We start from the raw sequence: 15,764 nt of genomic DNA on the forward strand, positions 1-15,764 counted from the left end.
CTAATGGCCCATTGTTAGAGTATACCGAATGTACGACGTGATGATTGCAGTATGTTATGGCAGGAGGTGACGCAGAACCACATAACGTGGCACCAAAACTAGCCATGGAACTCATCTACCCCTGCCCCTTGTCCTGTCCCGTACTCCCGTGTATGCTACGCGATGGTCTCTCGATTCCGTTAGGTGCAGCTGCGCAGGTGACGAGCACGAGATAATTTTCAGATTTTGCACCCTATAAATCGAGCCCGATTTCGTGCGTGTACTCCGCGAGCCCATCCCATCTCATCTCGCCCTCTTCTTGGTTTTTCTCGTTCTGCTAGCTAGCTTCATCGACGAAATGGTCTGTGATTACACAAGCAATGCAATGTTTGCTCGATCGATCGGCGTCAATGGCGGCAGCAACTAATGAATTACAATTTGTGTGGGTGCAACTGCAGGCCGGGTCGACGGTGGCGAAGATCGGGCCGTGGGGCGGCGACTACGGCGGCCGCGACCACGACGTGACGGTGGCGCCGCGGCGGCTGCGGAGCGTGTCCCTCCGCCACGGCAAGATCATCGACTCCATCGCCTTCACCTACGACGGCGGCGACGGCGACGGCGAGCTCCACTCCGTCGGGCCGTGGGGCGGCGACGGCGCCGAGCTCCCCGAGGCGGTGGCGAGGAAGCTCGCCGCCGGGGAGCGGCCCCCCGGCGCCACGGTGGCGGAGTTCACGTTCGACGCCGGCGAGCGCGTCACGGAGGTGCACGGCACGGTGGGGCCGTTCGGCGACCGGGACAGCCTCGTCACCTCGCTCAAGCTCGTCACCGACCGCCGCACCATCGGGCCCTTCGGCTACGGCGCCGGGACGCCCTTCAGCGTCCCCGTGCGCGGCGACGGCGGCGTCGTCGGCTTCTTCGTCCGCGCCGGCGCCTACCTGGAGGCCATCGGCGTCTACGTCAACCCGTGCATCCCCTCCGAGAAATGAATTGAATTGAATTTGATCAACACCACCGATATGATATGATCCATCCAGTTACCACCCGGCCGTGCTTAATTTGAATGTGTTCTCAACTGTTTCATATTTTTTTTGATTTATGGCCTAATGTTTCTCAAACTATGGTGCATTCAAGAATAATAACAGTGCAGTATTATGTGCTCACAGAATTAAAGGGCTCTTTTGCTGCATCCCCTTGTCATTGACAATAGTTTCTTTTCTAGTAGTAATCACCATATTTTACTTAAATATTATTAATTTGGATGACTAATGGAGTAATTCCGTAAGATTTTAGGAAGACACCCAAGCATACATACAGTGGCGATTCGCGAATGTACCCTCCCTAACATATAATCCAAAGAGATGGTGAAAAATAGCGGCAACTTACAAGTCTCACTAATTTTCTATTAAAAACAAATCAGCATGTGTGAAATATTTATAGGCATCGTAATTTAAATTATGGTGGGCGGACCCTACCACATCACCGGTTCTTCCTTTTATTACTAGGAAATAGCAGATCAATGTATTAGCAGCAGCAAATTAACATGAAATCCATTTTTAACATATCCTACTTTAGGCTTGGTGACAAATATGTAGCCTTAAAAATGTTGTAGATTCATTGCAAAACACATAATTGAGAAACGATAGATGGTTGTGTTCTTCCCCCCTAGTTTCTCAACTTCTATTCCCTCTTTTTCCGCACCCATGCCTTCTGAATTGCTAGACGGTGTGTGTTTTTTCTTTAAAAAAGTCTATATGAAAGTTATTTAAAAAATCATATTAATTCAGTTTTTAAGTTTTTAGAGCTAATATTTTAATTAATTATGTGCTAATGAGTCATCCCGTTTTACGTGTGGAGGGAAGAATTTCTAAACGCAGCCGTATAAGCGGCCGCACAAACACTCTCCCAAAAACATTATTACTGCGCCATGCAAGTTTCCACAACAGCAATAGTGTGGTGACAAAGACTCATTTTAATTATCCTCATGCTTATGTGTACGATTTATTAACAATAAAAATAGTTTATGGAATAACAGTTTAGAAGCAAGTATTATAAAATAATAAAAACACAAAATTAATTTTAAAATTTAAAGTTTGATTTATAATCATAATCATAAGCAATGTGGCTTGTATACTGCCCAGGGCGCGCTCACTCTCCTTGCCGGTGCGTGGTAACGAAGGAATTAAGCCGATGAATCAATCTAGCACGATGCACTAAGTTCTTGTCCACAAATGAAAACCACACGAAAGAAAAACCACGGCATATGTTCTCAGCAATTTGGTTTTACATTTAACTAGCTAGGTGTCATCACTTCATCTGTTCACCATGCTTCAACAAATAAATTAAGTATTCATTGATCCAAGCTCCTTCTGTTTCAAAATAAATAAATCTAAAATAAAATAAGACACTTCCTCCGTCCTAAAATATAACAACTTTTAGCCCTCAAGATTTGTCCTAAAATATAACAACTTCTCCACCAACATTCTCTTCTCAACTAATCATAACCCTCTACCATTCACTTTTCCCACATTGCTCCACTGCTCATTCAATTACAACTCTCCACCATTCACTTTTACCCACTTTCTTAATAATCGTGTCCAACTCTAAATTAAACTTCTTATATTATGAGACGAGGGAGTATTATCTTATGTTAAGATTTGTTGATCTACGTAATATAATATCCTAACCTATCTTAAACTAAATTTATTTATTTCTTGGATGGATGGAGTAGTTTGGAATAACGGTAGGTTGAGTGTCATCTGGATCAACCACCAAGTGCTGTACTCATTATGGCTAGTACGGAGAAACAAGGAAATGATGGGCTGATGGCTAGTACATATATAACCTGTGGATGCTGCCATGAAAATAGTGGCACGGGAGCTCCTACCTTCGCATCTTTAAATAGAGAGAGTACTATATCCGTTCTAAATTATTGTTTCTTCCGTTCTAAAGTATAGAAAATTTTAATCGAATGTGATATATTATAGTATTACGAATCTAGACTTTTCAGATTCGCAGTATTAGATGATGTTCTACTATGTACTAGGTAGCAACATTTTACGATGGAGGTAGGATTATACTCCCACTATCTTGAGATAAACCAACTTAGCATATGATGTGACATATGCTAGTATTACAAATCAATTGCTACACGCACACGGCTAGCCAGCCGCTTCGCCATGCTTGAATGTTCTGAACTGTTTCATACTCCCTTTATTTTCATATCATAGGTGGCTTTGATTTTTTTTCATCGTCAATTTTTTTAAGTTCGACTAATTCTAAAGAAAAATTTAGCAACATTTATAATATTTTACTAAAACTAATATTTAATATATTTTGATAATATGTTTGTTTTGTATTAAAAGTATTGTTATATTATTATATAAGCTTGGCCAAGCTTAAAAAAATTTAATTAAAAAAACAAAGTGACTTGAGTAATATTATAGAGTAAATTCCACAAAACTACATGTACTTTAGTCAAATTATCACAAAACTATATATTTAACATGATGTATCACAAAACAACATATTTAACAGTAAATTTACCATAGAACTACACATATAGGGTGCACTATCGCAAAACTATAAATTTAGTAACAAAGTTATCACAGAACTACATGTTTTAGATCAATTTAATCACAAAACATAAATATTATAACTCAAACATAATATCAGTGCTAAAGACTTCAACCCTAAAATCTGTTGTTTTATAATAATTTTATTATTAAATATGTGGTTTTTTTACATCATCTTAAATTTGTAGTTTTGTGATAATTTGACCAAAGTATATGTGGTTTTGTGAAATTTACTCAATATTATAATAAAACGGAGGAAGTATTTTTATGACCTCGTGAGGCTTTGTCTCGAACCTAAGTGTAGGAATAGAAAAAAGAGCTTTAAAGTTGTGTTTTATACTTCACTTTTCTCAACTTCTCCTCCTTCATTTTTCGCATGCATGCATGCTTACTGAATTGCTAAACGGTCCATTTTATGCAGAACTTTGAATGTTGTTTTTTATAAAATATTAATCTATTTATATAGTTAATTCTTTTTTAATCAAACACTAATCCACTACTCCGTTTTATGTATAGGAAGGAAAGGTTCTCAACATCCCCAAAAGAACATAGCCTGAGTGGATGTAAATTGTCCTATGAAATTTCTTAGGAATCATAGACATATGAAAATTTCTTATGCTAAAATCCTACAAATTACATGGATGAATAGTGTTCATTTTTATGGGAATCATGTTTCTACGTTTTTCGACCTTTTATCCTCCAAATCGTACGCCCATACTCTAGCTCCCTTCACTAACCCACAAAGAGCAACCACTCTCAGCTCATTACTGTCGGTTTGGTTAGAACCAATAGTGATGGAGTTGTAGTGCTTGTTCACTTTGTTGCCAATTTGATCTATTTTTTTTAAGTTTTGATATTATCAAATTTTTTATATTGTTAGATATATTTAGTTGACGTCTTTATAAAATTTGGTAGTATGCATGGGTGGAAGTTTCGGAACTACCAAAAGTACCACCAAAATTTAATAAGGTTGAAAGTGATGATAAAGTGAACCAACCCGTATTTTTTTTTGATATGAAGCAGTTTTATGAACCTAGTAAAAACTGTAGCACAAAGTGATAGATTCGATCATTTGTATTTTCTGAAATTTACTCCACAGAATCGACAGTGTCCAGTCTAGGGGTGAAAACGGTATGGAAATTTCCCAACCGTACCGATACCGTTTCCACAAAACTAATATAATAATAATATTTTTACCGATGGTTACCGTTTTTAAAATTTAGTTTTTTTAATTTCTGTCGGCGTGGCATTGAAGTTGATACTAAATAGATAAATTCATAAATATAGAAATTTTCTGACTATTTCCATTTGTTTTCGAAAAAATAATAAAATAATATAATACTGTTTCCGACCATTTCCTACCGTTTTCATCCACTCCAGTCGACCAAAGCATCAAAATATGTTCACTACTTGTAGCAAGAAAAGAAAAGAAAAGAAAGAAAATAAAAATCAGTAGCCGGGGCCTGCAGTACGGCCGTGCAGGCATTGATGGACGAGTCACGGCGTGCCGCACCGGCGTGGCGTCACGCTGGCCACGGAACGCAGCTACCCCTGATGCAAAGGTTAGGCCGTCGGTCCTCGCACACGATCGAGTCTAGATAAATTTGCACGGATATGCAACCAATAGTTTGCACACAAATCTCACTTTTGTTTGCACGGCCCACTGCAACCAAGAAGAGCAGGTACAAGAATATACTATAAATCAGCCATAAACATATGTGGAGGAGATAAAAGAGAAGAGAGAAGAGAAACGTGCTACATATTTATAGCCAGCAGTACGTACTCTAAAACGCTAAAGGTTTTATTATTAATAATGTAGTATATATTTATAGTTAACTTATTATATGAATTAGCTATTAGATTAACTATAAATAATTTAAATAAATAATTTGAAGCTAGCAGTTAAACATACTAGCTCTAGAGTGTTGTATAAATTGGAGGCTATATAGCTCTCTCCACCTCGCAGTTGGACACGACGACCCAAAGCAACCAAGCTAATTAAACCAGCCGCCAATCGATCTATATATCCATCTTTGTGTCGTGGTTGGGGGTTGGGTTGCAGCTGCAAACGAGAAATGGTCGGTCCATGCTTGCTCAGCATGATCCTGATCTCTTCTGCATTTGCATCCATGGCCAAATAATACACAGCTATTTGTACAGTTGTAGCTGATCTGTACTGTCTGATCGATTTGTATATATCTTTGCATGCGCAGGCCGGCTCGCTGGTGAAGCTGGGTGCGTGGGGCGGCGACCACGGCGGGAAGGAGTACGACGTGACGGTGGCGCCGCAGCGGCTGGAGGGCTTCTGGCTCCGCTACGGCAAGGTCATCGACTGCATCTCTTCTCCTACCTCGACAAGGACAAGAACCTCCACACCATCGGCCCCTGGGGCGGCCAAGGCGGCCTCTCCGAGTAGACCGTACGTAACTACACTCTAGGTTCAAAAAAGAATCAATATGGAACCTAAGATTCTTTTTTTAACGAAAAGAGTATCTGCAGATCCGTTTTAAAATATAGCAACCTTAACTCGATTAACGTGACGCAGATCACGTTCGAGCCATCGGAGTACGTGAAGGAGGTGCACGGCTCGTGGGGCCCATCGGGGACTACACCCACGTCGTCACCTCGCTCAAGCTCGTCACCAGCCAACGCACCATCGGGCCGTTCGGCAACGGCGCCGGCACGCCCTTCGCCGTCCCCGTCCTCAACAACGGCAGCGTCGTCGGCTTCTTCGCCCGCGCGGGGCCCTACCTCGAGTCCATCGGCATCTACGTCCATCCATTTTGAGTTCTGATCCAGGACGAACACGCAGCATCATATCCATCTTTCGATTCGATTTCCAAATTCCAATCGATCGGTCCGCGGCATCCCAATTTCAGTAGCTGTGGATCTGTGGTTTTCCTTTTTAATTTATATTATTGCTTTCGATTATGATTCATGGAAGGGACTTCTTCGATCGATTGTATTCTTTTGCCGTCTATTAATTTGTCATCTGAAATGCAAGAATATCGATAATTAAGGGAATTGGGGTGCATTGCAAGTAAGTTTTCCAAGTTTACCCCTACAAGTAATCACATATTTAGGCACACTATATAATATTCTAAGGGTAGGTTAGAAACGTACAGCGTACCAGTTCTAATATTTGAAGCCTATTTTTCTTGTTAGCACTATTTTACTTACACTATTACAGTAAGTGTCGAATATATAATTTATAAGTTATTGTACATGTCTCAAGATTTCGTTTTCCTGGTTTTCATCTTTGTCTAGCACTATTCGGGGGCCATCTGTGTTATAACTTGTGGGCATCTATTACTTTCATATATTGTGAATATTTAATTCTAGTAAGTTTTATTCAAACGGTCATTATTTATTGTTTTTATAAATTTTATTAGCATAAATATATGAATATGTATTTTAAGTCTTTTTTTCTTAAATATTGTTTTCATTTTATTACCTCCCCTCTTCTCATTATACTCCCGCCGTTTAGATTTGTCCAAAGTTTTTATATAGATATATATAATTTCTAAAAAATCATGTAAATTAATAACATGTGAATTATATGTTATGAGATATTTCTTAAGGTGAATCTAAAAGTAGAAGTCTTATGATATTTCTCCTGGTACATCTCGATGAGGTGAGGTTCTATGTACGCAGTCGCATGTCCAATGCTTCTTTGAGCTACAATGAATGCAACCCTCACCATCCTGCCGAGATACTCCGGCAATTTCAGTAGGACTTTCATAGTACCAGTAGTAGAACTAGAATCATGTTGATAACATGTTGTAGAATAGCTACATCGATAGATCCTCAGATCCGCTCCCTTCTCTCTTGTAGAAAATAAGGCGTCGAGAAGATCCGCTCTCTTCTCTCTTAGGCCTTATTCAGTTTAGAGGGGGTTGAAGGGGATTGGAGGGGTTCTAGGGGGAATAATTTCATACTACAATAGTTGTTGAATAAATCCCCTCCAATCCCCCTCCCTATTGGGGATTAACCAAACATAGCCTTAAAAAACATGAGGCCCTGTGAAGATCCGCTCCCTTCTCTCTTGCAAAAAATAAGGCGCTGAGAGGATGTAGAAACCCGTATCTCTTCTCGAACAATCACATCACATGAGACAATGAACTCAGATGTAGGAGTGAAGTTTTATCTTTATTATCAATGATTTTTTGTACAATGGATATTTCTGTTGCTTTATTTATAGGTAGAGAGATACTTAAAACGGATTTATCTCTAAAACTGATTCGGATTGGACCACATAAAAGAATCTTATCTCCATATATATTGTTCGCGTAACAACATCCGCATGTCTGTGGAAATGCTTCGATGGGCCCGAGAGTGGTGTTAATGTTAAAACCCATCGCAGGTGAACATAGAGGCCCGTTGCCCCGTTACAATCCTTGCCCAGCCCACACTGGCGTACAAATGTGGCTGGAGACCAGACCAATCCAGGCTGCCCGTGCCAAGTGAACTTAAAGAGCAGTACCAAAGGCTTGATTAGAAAAAATAAACTCTACATTACATCATTTGCATCCTGAACTGATGGGATCATACTCCAATAATAACAGCGGGAACTGAAATACAGTACGTAAACTGATAGTTTTTCTCTAGACCACAGTCATTTGGTTCAGAGAAATCTCCATTTCCATCGATCTTCTTTCAATCCCTTTCAGTTACTATTGTAACTGCGCACAATTTACACCATCCATTTCTCAGTCAAAGGTTCAAATCGGCTGCTACAATGATACAGTTATAGTGCCAAGAAGAATATACTAGCACTGCTTAACTTACGGTCACACTAGTAACTGCATGAGTCGAATTCCTCATGTTTAGACTTTAGAGTACGTTGTATACACAAATTAGCACGACTGCTAGCAAAGAATCCAATGCTAAACCAAGTACCGGGGTATTCAAAAGAGAAAATATGATCAGGCCTACTATTATTAATATTAGGAGAGAATTCTTTATATATATACCACTGTAACCAGGACGGTTTTCTTATTTACCACTTGAAATATCGCTTATATACAAACCTGCCGAGATTTGCGACTCCTGGAGATTTTTGAGCTGGCGTGGCCACCTGCGCGTGCCGACGCGTCAGCGAGGCGCTGGATGGCGGGTGGTTTTCGTGAGCTCTCGCACACCCGTGTCGTCGTTAGTGATTTTGCAAAAACACCCTTCATTTACTTGATAATTATAGATCCCTGGTCCTTAGTTCTAATGTTGTGCGTTCTTACTTAGAGGACCTCTTAAGAAAACAATATTCTATATGAAGAAGCGAAAAAACGGAAAATTGAACCGCGCTCTGAAAACTAGAAGTTTAGGGGTGTTTTTGCAAAACAAAAACAACCCTCACCCCTTTCCCCAAACCCTAGCCGCCACCATTCCTCTGCCTCCTCTCCTCTCGCTCCGCTCTCTCTCCTGCCCTAGCGACGGCCGCCGCCGCCGCCGCGTGCCGTCCCCTCATCCTCTTCTTCCCGCAGTTGGCGACCTCCCCCGCGCACTCCCTACTGCGAGCTGTTGCTGTCGCCGCGCCGTCGTCCTGCCATCGCCATCCTCTCGCTCCCGCGCCGCATCCGCCATCGAGGAGGCCGGGACTGTCGGATCCGGTGACTCCGGCCTCCTCGCCGGCAGATCCGGCCGCCCTGAAGCGAGGGGAAGCCAGGAGCCGCCTTCTACTCTTCTACCTCTATGCCCGGCACTGCCCCTCTCTCCCTCTCCCTCTCCCTCTCCATCCTGTTCATTTCCGGATCAGCGGATGCCTGCGATTAGGCGGCCACGGACGTGCGTGTGGGACGTCGAGGAGACGGGGAATCACTGGATCCAGGAGGTCGGTGAACCGATTTGGAGAGGGAGCTGCATGATCTGTGGCATTGGTGTCCCGTTCCGGACAGCGGCGGTCTCCAGTACGGCGGGTGCTGCTGGATCTGCCGCATGGAGGGCTCCTCGTCAGCTCCATCCTACCTCTTCTTCTGCCTTTTTGGAAGGAGGTGAGGAGAGGAAAGTTTCCTCTGGAATTTCATACTGCATGTTATATCTTTGCCAAGTTGGTGGTCTTAGTGTGATACTGTGATTAATTTGGACCGATGAAGATATGTGTATTGAATTTTTCTTTGCAAGTTTAAATCAGTGTAACACTATGAATGTGAGCGTGTGAATGCAGCTTGTAGTGAAGCTTTGTTGAGCTTACGCAAAGCAGTGAAGGGCATCGGTGCGGGGTTCCTAGAGGATGCTGCCACCTCCATCCCCTTGCGTCACGGCCGTGCTGCCCTGCTGGTCCTCTGGCACAGCATCTAAGGTCATCTGCCACCACAACCAGGTTGCATCTCCACCGAATGTGGCCCCACTTTGATGGCGGCGAGCTTTGCTTTGGTAGTGTTGCTGTCAATTTGGCTGTGCATTTCTTTAAGGGGTTCATCTACGATCCATTGTAGCATGCTGATGACTTTAAATTACAAATTAGTTAATGCATAAGATTCTTTGTTTCCAAGTATAAGAAATTGATATATCTTTTGTTGAAGTATGAGTATGCTGATTTGTTCCAGCAAAATATAGCAATGTACAATATTTTTTGTGGATAATTTGATAATGCTCCATCCAAACGTAGTCATGCATCTTCATCAAAATAGATTGTGGCTTTGCATTTTTAGTTTGTTCATTACTAATTATGCCCCTTGAAGGTAGTGACTTCTATAAAATTAATTTATAACGAGCATGTTTGTAACTTGACATTAGATGACCTTTTACATGCAGAATCTGAGACTAAACTTATACACTAATCACACTAATCACTACTACTGCTGCTATATATTACTGTTGTACCAAAAATATACAAGTGCATTTGATAAAGGTTGTACAGGTCTGAATCAGAACTGTATATTACTGTTGCACCAAAAATAAATTAATGAACTGTAATTTTCTCTGTATTATTTTTGGATGTGATTACTAAAGCTCGCTATGTGTCTGCTCTTTTTGCACTATAGAAAATCAATTTATCTCAATTTGTTGCACAATCCATCTATAGCTTCAATTCTATTCTAAGCTATCTAATCTTCCCAACGCCAATCAGCTGCTGCATTACAATGGATTACATTATTGCTTTGCGAATAATATTAGAAGAACCAAAGAAAACATGATGGATTGGTGCAAGATCAAAGGACTGGCATAGCTGTCCACTTCTCTTATTCTTGTAGGCTTTAGCTGGTGCAATGGTTTCAGTAGCAAAACTAGGCTATGATAGGCTGATGCCTGCCTTAACACGCCAAGACTCCAGGTGCACACAACATAGTAGATCAGAACAAAGGATGCCTGCATTGGTGCCATCCTCCAGGAGGAGAAATGGCACCACTGGCAACCAGTTTGGCTGATCGTTGTTTGTTGCCTACCTTGAGTTCACTGTTTAAATTATATTTGACATGTTCTTTACGGAAGTGAAAATTTAGTTGATTATTTGTTTACCAAATAGGCATATATTAGTTCTATAATTTGGTTGTTTGTGAACAAGAATTCTGTTGCAAGTTATAGCTGAAGATTGGTAACTCTATAAAAAAAATTAATTATCATGACATAATAGACATTAACTCTGAACATATTAAATTATCATGACATCCCCACGATGTGCAACAGAATTTAACTTGATATAAAAAATATATGATGTTACATTGTTTTCTAATTTGCATTCAGTAATGCCTATGATATTTTACAAATGTAACTGACTTGTCCTTCAGATGCTTCTCATGTTCTACATTGGATGCATCCAGTTTTTATTGCAGCTCACTTTGAATCTTCTACCTAATGCTTCTAATATTTATGCCCTTTTTTATTTAATATGTGATGATTAGGTAATGCTTAGACTAGCATATAAAAGATTGGCTTGATTAGGGTTCTAAAATTGAAGTTTTCTTTGAAACGACTAATGTTATTATTTGCTCTTGCCATAGAAGTGGTTTTTCAGGACTCTTGATAATATAACTATTGGTTTGGGATGATAAAGCTTCAGTTTAGGACGATGAGCGTTGCCCTGTAGGTTAAAATCCCATTTTAACTAAGTTATGTATTATTTGACTAGCTTGCACTTTCACCCTCTTCCTTTAAACATACTGATAGTATCTGCTCATAAAATTATTGTGCTTGCTATGATTTAGGTATTAAAATCACATACCTTTTATAATCTATGTAAAAGATGTACAACCAGAAACCAATAGGTTAACTTGACAGATTGACCTTTACAATCCTACAATACCGTCCATTCCAACTTTCTTTGTTGAATAAATATGCTGCTGTGTGCATTATTTGGTTCACATACCTGATTATTAGAAAATTACTGAAAACAGTTTGGATTGTTTACCTGTTTGTTTTTTTAGTATGGATGATCATTACTTTGCTTTTGGTTGGTACCTTTTTGTGCCACTTCCATTTGCACATCAACAAAAGGGCCCCTGTGTGAATTCGGTGAAGGCATCCAAACCATATTAGTAGAATTTAGCCATGTGTAATATAGTTTTATAGTCCTATACTCCTATGTGCTCATCTAGCAGAACTATTTCAATGCTACCACTATAAAACTACTATGTACTGTCTATCCTGCCATCGAACATGTGGCACATTTTGCTATTTAGGACTGTCCACAATCTGCATATATGTTGTGATTAGCTTTTAGCCTCTATGACAACTATCAATATAAATGCTCACGTCACAGAACTTCATTTTTTGCACTACACTAAACCTAAATCTCACACCATGTCGTTAGCTTATACTTGACCTTCACAGACCTTGCAAATAGCATTTGTTTCAGTTACCTACCAGAACCAACAGATGTAATCAATGATTTCCCTCTCCTGGCACCACTGGTGCAGTGCGCGAAGCGCGTGTTCACCTCTAGTTGACATTCATTTTCCCCCCTACGATGAACGGATCACAAATTCACAACCCGAGTGCAATTCATTCAATAAGATAGGCTCTATTTGTTTCAGTTTAAAATTATTATAATCTAGATTATTAAATCAGATTACTCTAAACTGAATTATAATAAACTGACATAAAATAATCTACGAGTTGTTTGTTTCTCTGGATTATTTGAGGCATTTAAGGGTAGTAGGTCTTTAGCCACTCAATAATCTAGAAAAAGCTTCTCTAGAGGAGATTATTGGATTATAGTAATCTGGTTTGTAGATTATAATAATCTAGCATAATAATTTATACTTGTTTTTTTCAGCTTACTTCTAATAATATAGATTATAATAATTCTAAGCTGAATCAAACAGACCTAAACTAATTAAGCTAGCTCTAGGCCATGGCGGTGACGTAGACGTGTCCATCTCGAAGACGCCGGTGCTGGGCGTGGGGTTGCCAAACTTGGTCATCAGGCTGTACCCCCTCGCCCGCCGGAACCTCCCCGTGCCGCCCACCACGGCGCGCTCCGCCGCGCCGCCGCCGCCGAAATCGACGCGGCCGTCCAACACCAGCGTGCTCCCCTTGTAGTCCCCGTCGTCGGAGAGACCGAGAGAGAAGGCGAGGGTCAGCATGGTCCACAGCGCCGCCAGGTTCCCGAGGTCGGCCTGCACGAGGAGGCCCTCCGCGCGGCCGAGGTACTGGGACTCCGCGCTGGAGCCCTCCCGGAGCATTTATATTCTCTTTTGTTTTGTTGCATTTAGAGTTCCGTTGGAGTCTGAATTCTGGCCGGTAGAATAGCATTTTCTGTTCTAGCATATTTGCTTCCTTCTTTAATTAGCTGCGATGACTCGGCTCGGATCGAGGGATGGCGCGGTCAGTATGGTTGATCCGAGATTGTCGTGATTTTTTCCGTTATACATGCAACAAACTCCGTGTGGAGATGAATAAATAGAAGATAAAACCGGAAAAGCTGCACTGTATTACGCAGCGCCAACTCTGTTCGTCAGTTGTTCTGTTCGACTCTGTTTTTCTGAACTTCTTCAGTTAGCTGTAGCTGCACCTACAAGCGTCAGTGTGTGTGTTTCAGAGAGACTGAGAGCCAATTCGCGTGAGTTTTTTCTGACAGTCTCGTGGATGTAGAAATGGAGGTGCGTCGTCGTGGTGCCATCGCCCGCGGCCGCCGCCACCGCCTCCGTCACCATGGCGGCGAGGATGGCGAGGAGGCAGAGGGTCATCTTCGGCGTCGCCGTGGTCATCGTCTTGTTAGTCTCTGTACTCTGCACACCGTCAGCCAGCCAGTATATATTTTGTTGGGTTGAATTGTGGTTGTAGTTGTTGGATTGTTGGAAACTTTGGAATATGTACCAACCTCGGTACCAGTCAAATGCCAATCATACAGAGTCAACACAAGCTACAATTATTCTCAGGCCAGTCCCAAGCCAAGACACTATACATAGTTTTCATAAACTCCATGTCACGAAGAAACTAGTACTCCCTCTGTTTCACAATGTAAGACTTTTTAGCATTGCCCACGTACATATAGATGTTAATGAATCTAAAAATATACATATGTCTAGATTCATTAACATCTAAATGAATGTGGACAATGCTAGAAAGTCTTACATCGTGAAACCGAGGAAGTATTAGACACTACTCTTTCAATGCAAACACCCTTGTTCCATACTTAAATTTAATACTACTTATCTCACGTAATGTTTTGGATGTTGTGTTGAAACCATGTCTCACGCAAGAACCGGTTTCCTTCCCTTTCCTCATTCATTCATTTGCCACATCATTTTTCATTCTAAGTGACGGCTTATTTAATGCTATGGATACCATTCTAGTCATTGGGTTGGGATTGGCCTGATATACTCCAACCATCCTAAAATACTAGCTAGAGTATGTGGATGTATTTATTAACAAAGTAGGTAAAAATAATTATGAGAAGTTGTGATTAGTTGAGAGAGAAATGTATGTTAAGAAATTAAATGAAGAATATAGTTGTAATTGGTGAGATCAAATGGTAGGTGTGTAGAGAGTTAGCTCCACTTATTTGAAACAAAGCTTGAGTGGTACAAATAGTTTTAGTTTGGAAGGGAGAGAATATTTATTTTTAGCATATAAAGTGCTCTCCAATTAAAATATTTCAAGGTATCCTCGTCAAAATATATTTGTTTTATTTTTTAAAATAGGATTGATTATTAAATAGAAGAGTTATGAAAAAAAACTGTCAAGACAATAAGAAAGAGGGATGTACAGACAGATTATACCTGATCGGTATTTTAGGGACATACGGTACAACTCATCGAGTTAAATTTAACAATGTTGTGGGAGGCAATGGTGGATGTTCTGGTAACTGTAAGTGGATATGCTCGTGAGCACTCAAATCATGGTGGAGCTGCAGGTTTGGTAAAGAAGATGGAGCGCTTTGAATTTGTATTATATTCATCATGCATTTCTTAATATCTTTACTCAGGTCATGTTTAGCTTCCAGAAGAAAAATTTTCATGCTATCATATCGAATGTTTGGACACATATATGAAGTATTAAATGTAGTAAAAAAAACCAATTACACATATTGCGTGTAAATTGCGAGACGGATCTTTTAAGCCTAATTGCGTCATGATTTGACAATATGGTGCTACAGTAAACATTTGCTAATGAGGGATTAATTAAGCTTAGTAAATTTATCTTGTAGTTTCCTAGCAAAATCTATAGTTTGTTTTTTTATTAAACTATATTTATTATTTTAAATGTGTGTCCGTATGTTCTATGTGACAACCAAATCTAAAAATTTTTCCCTAACAAGACCTCAGCATCACAAATGAGCTATATCAAAAGCTATGCAACGGAAGGATCATGATACCGTTGAAGCTATGGGTTTGAACTTGGATGTGAAAGAGCGTTTGCAAGATATGGGATTGATGTGCCAAATATGCATGGATGATCTTATTGAGTTATGGGTTAATCTCTGTTCAGAGAAAGTACAAGGTGAGTAAGTGACTCAATATCATTATTACAATGTTAACATTTTCTATGTCGTTATTGATGCAACTAAGCCTGCTAATGGACTGAGATCCAGACCAAAACCGCCCCAGTTCACTTGTATCTATAGTACACTTCTAAACCAATCCAATTCAATTCATAGTTTGCAGAAACCAAACCAATCCAATCCACTCACAGAGCAAGCCCAAACCAATCCAAACCAAGTGCAGACAAATGGATTCAACCCATTCTCAACCCATTTCCAACCCAAAGGAAATGCACAATATTACTCTGAACACCAACAGGCATCGTCATCTTCTTCCTCCTCCCTCCTTCGGT

The 15,764-nt window shown here is 40.5% G+C and overlaps 2 protein-coding genes and 1 long non-coding RNA gene across 3 annotated transcripts; 2 read left to right on the top strand and 1 right to left on the bottom strand.

Moving 5' to 3' along the window:
* LOC4333054 (horcolin) lies at positions 1–1,165 on the top strand. Its single transcript, XM_015773805.3, has 2 exons — positions 1–340; positions 438–1,165. Exons 1-2 carry the CDS (start codon positions 338–340, stop codon positions 963–965), a joined length of 531 nt encoding a protein of 176 aa, XP_015629291.1. The 5' UTR covers positions 1–337; the 3' UTR covers positions 966–1,165.
* Positions 1,166–5,449: 4,284 nt separating this feature from the next.
* LOC4333055 (uncharacterized) lies at positions 5,450–6,575 on the top strand. The gene is made up of 3 exons (XR_010740034.1): positions 5,450–5,629; positions 5,765–5,970; positions 6,097–6,575. It is a non-coding gene; the product is annotated as an uncharacterized lncRNA (long non-coding RNA).
* A 5,767-nt stretch (positions 6,576–12,342) lies between these two features.
* Positions 12,343–13,696, bottom strand: LOC107280298 (dirigent protein 1-like). Its single transcript, XM_015774048.2, has 3 exons — positions 13,565–13,696; positions 12,852–13,159; positions 12,343–12,448 (listed from the first exon to the last, which is right to left on the bottom strand). The coding sequence occupies exons 1-3, from the start codon at positions 13,694–13,696 to the stop codon at positions 12,343–12,345; spliced, it is 546 nt and encodes a 181-aa protein (XP_015629534.2).
* Positions 13,697–15,764: the final 2,068 nt, after the last annotated feature.

Source organism: Oryza sativa, chromosome 3 (assembly GCF_034140825.1).
Source record: "Oryza sativa Japonica Group chromosome 3, ASM3414082v1".
NCBI classification, from domain to species: domain Eukaryota; kingdom Viridiplantae; phylum Streptophyta; class Magnoliopsida; order Poales; family Poaceae; genus Oryza; species Oryza sativa.

Coding starts and splice junctions, on each gene's coding strand:
- LOC107280298 (XM_015774048.2), bottom strand. CDS start 13,696: ATGACCACGGCGACGCCGAAGATGACCCTCTGCCTCCTCGCCATCCTC. Junction 13,160..13,564: donor ATTTCTACATCCACGAGACT/GTCAGAAAAAAC, acceptor ATGCTCCGGGAG/GGCTCCAGCGCGGAGTCCCA. Junction 12,449..12,851: donor TTCGAGATGGACACGTCTAC/GTCACCGCCATG, acceptor CGTTCATCGTAG/GGGGGAAAATGAATGTCAAC.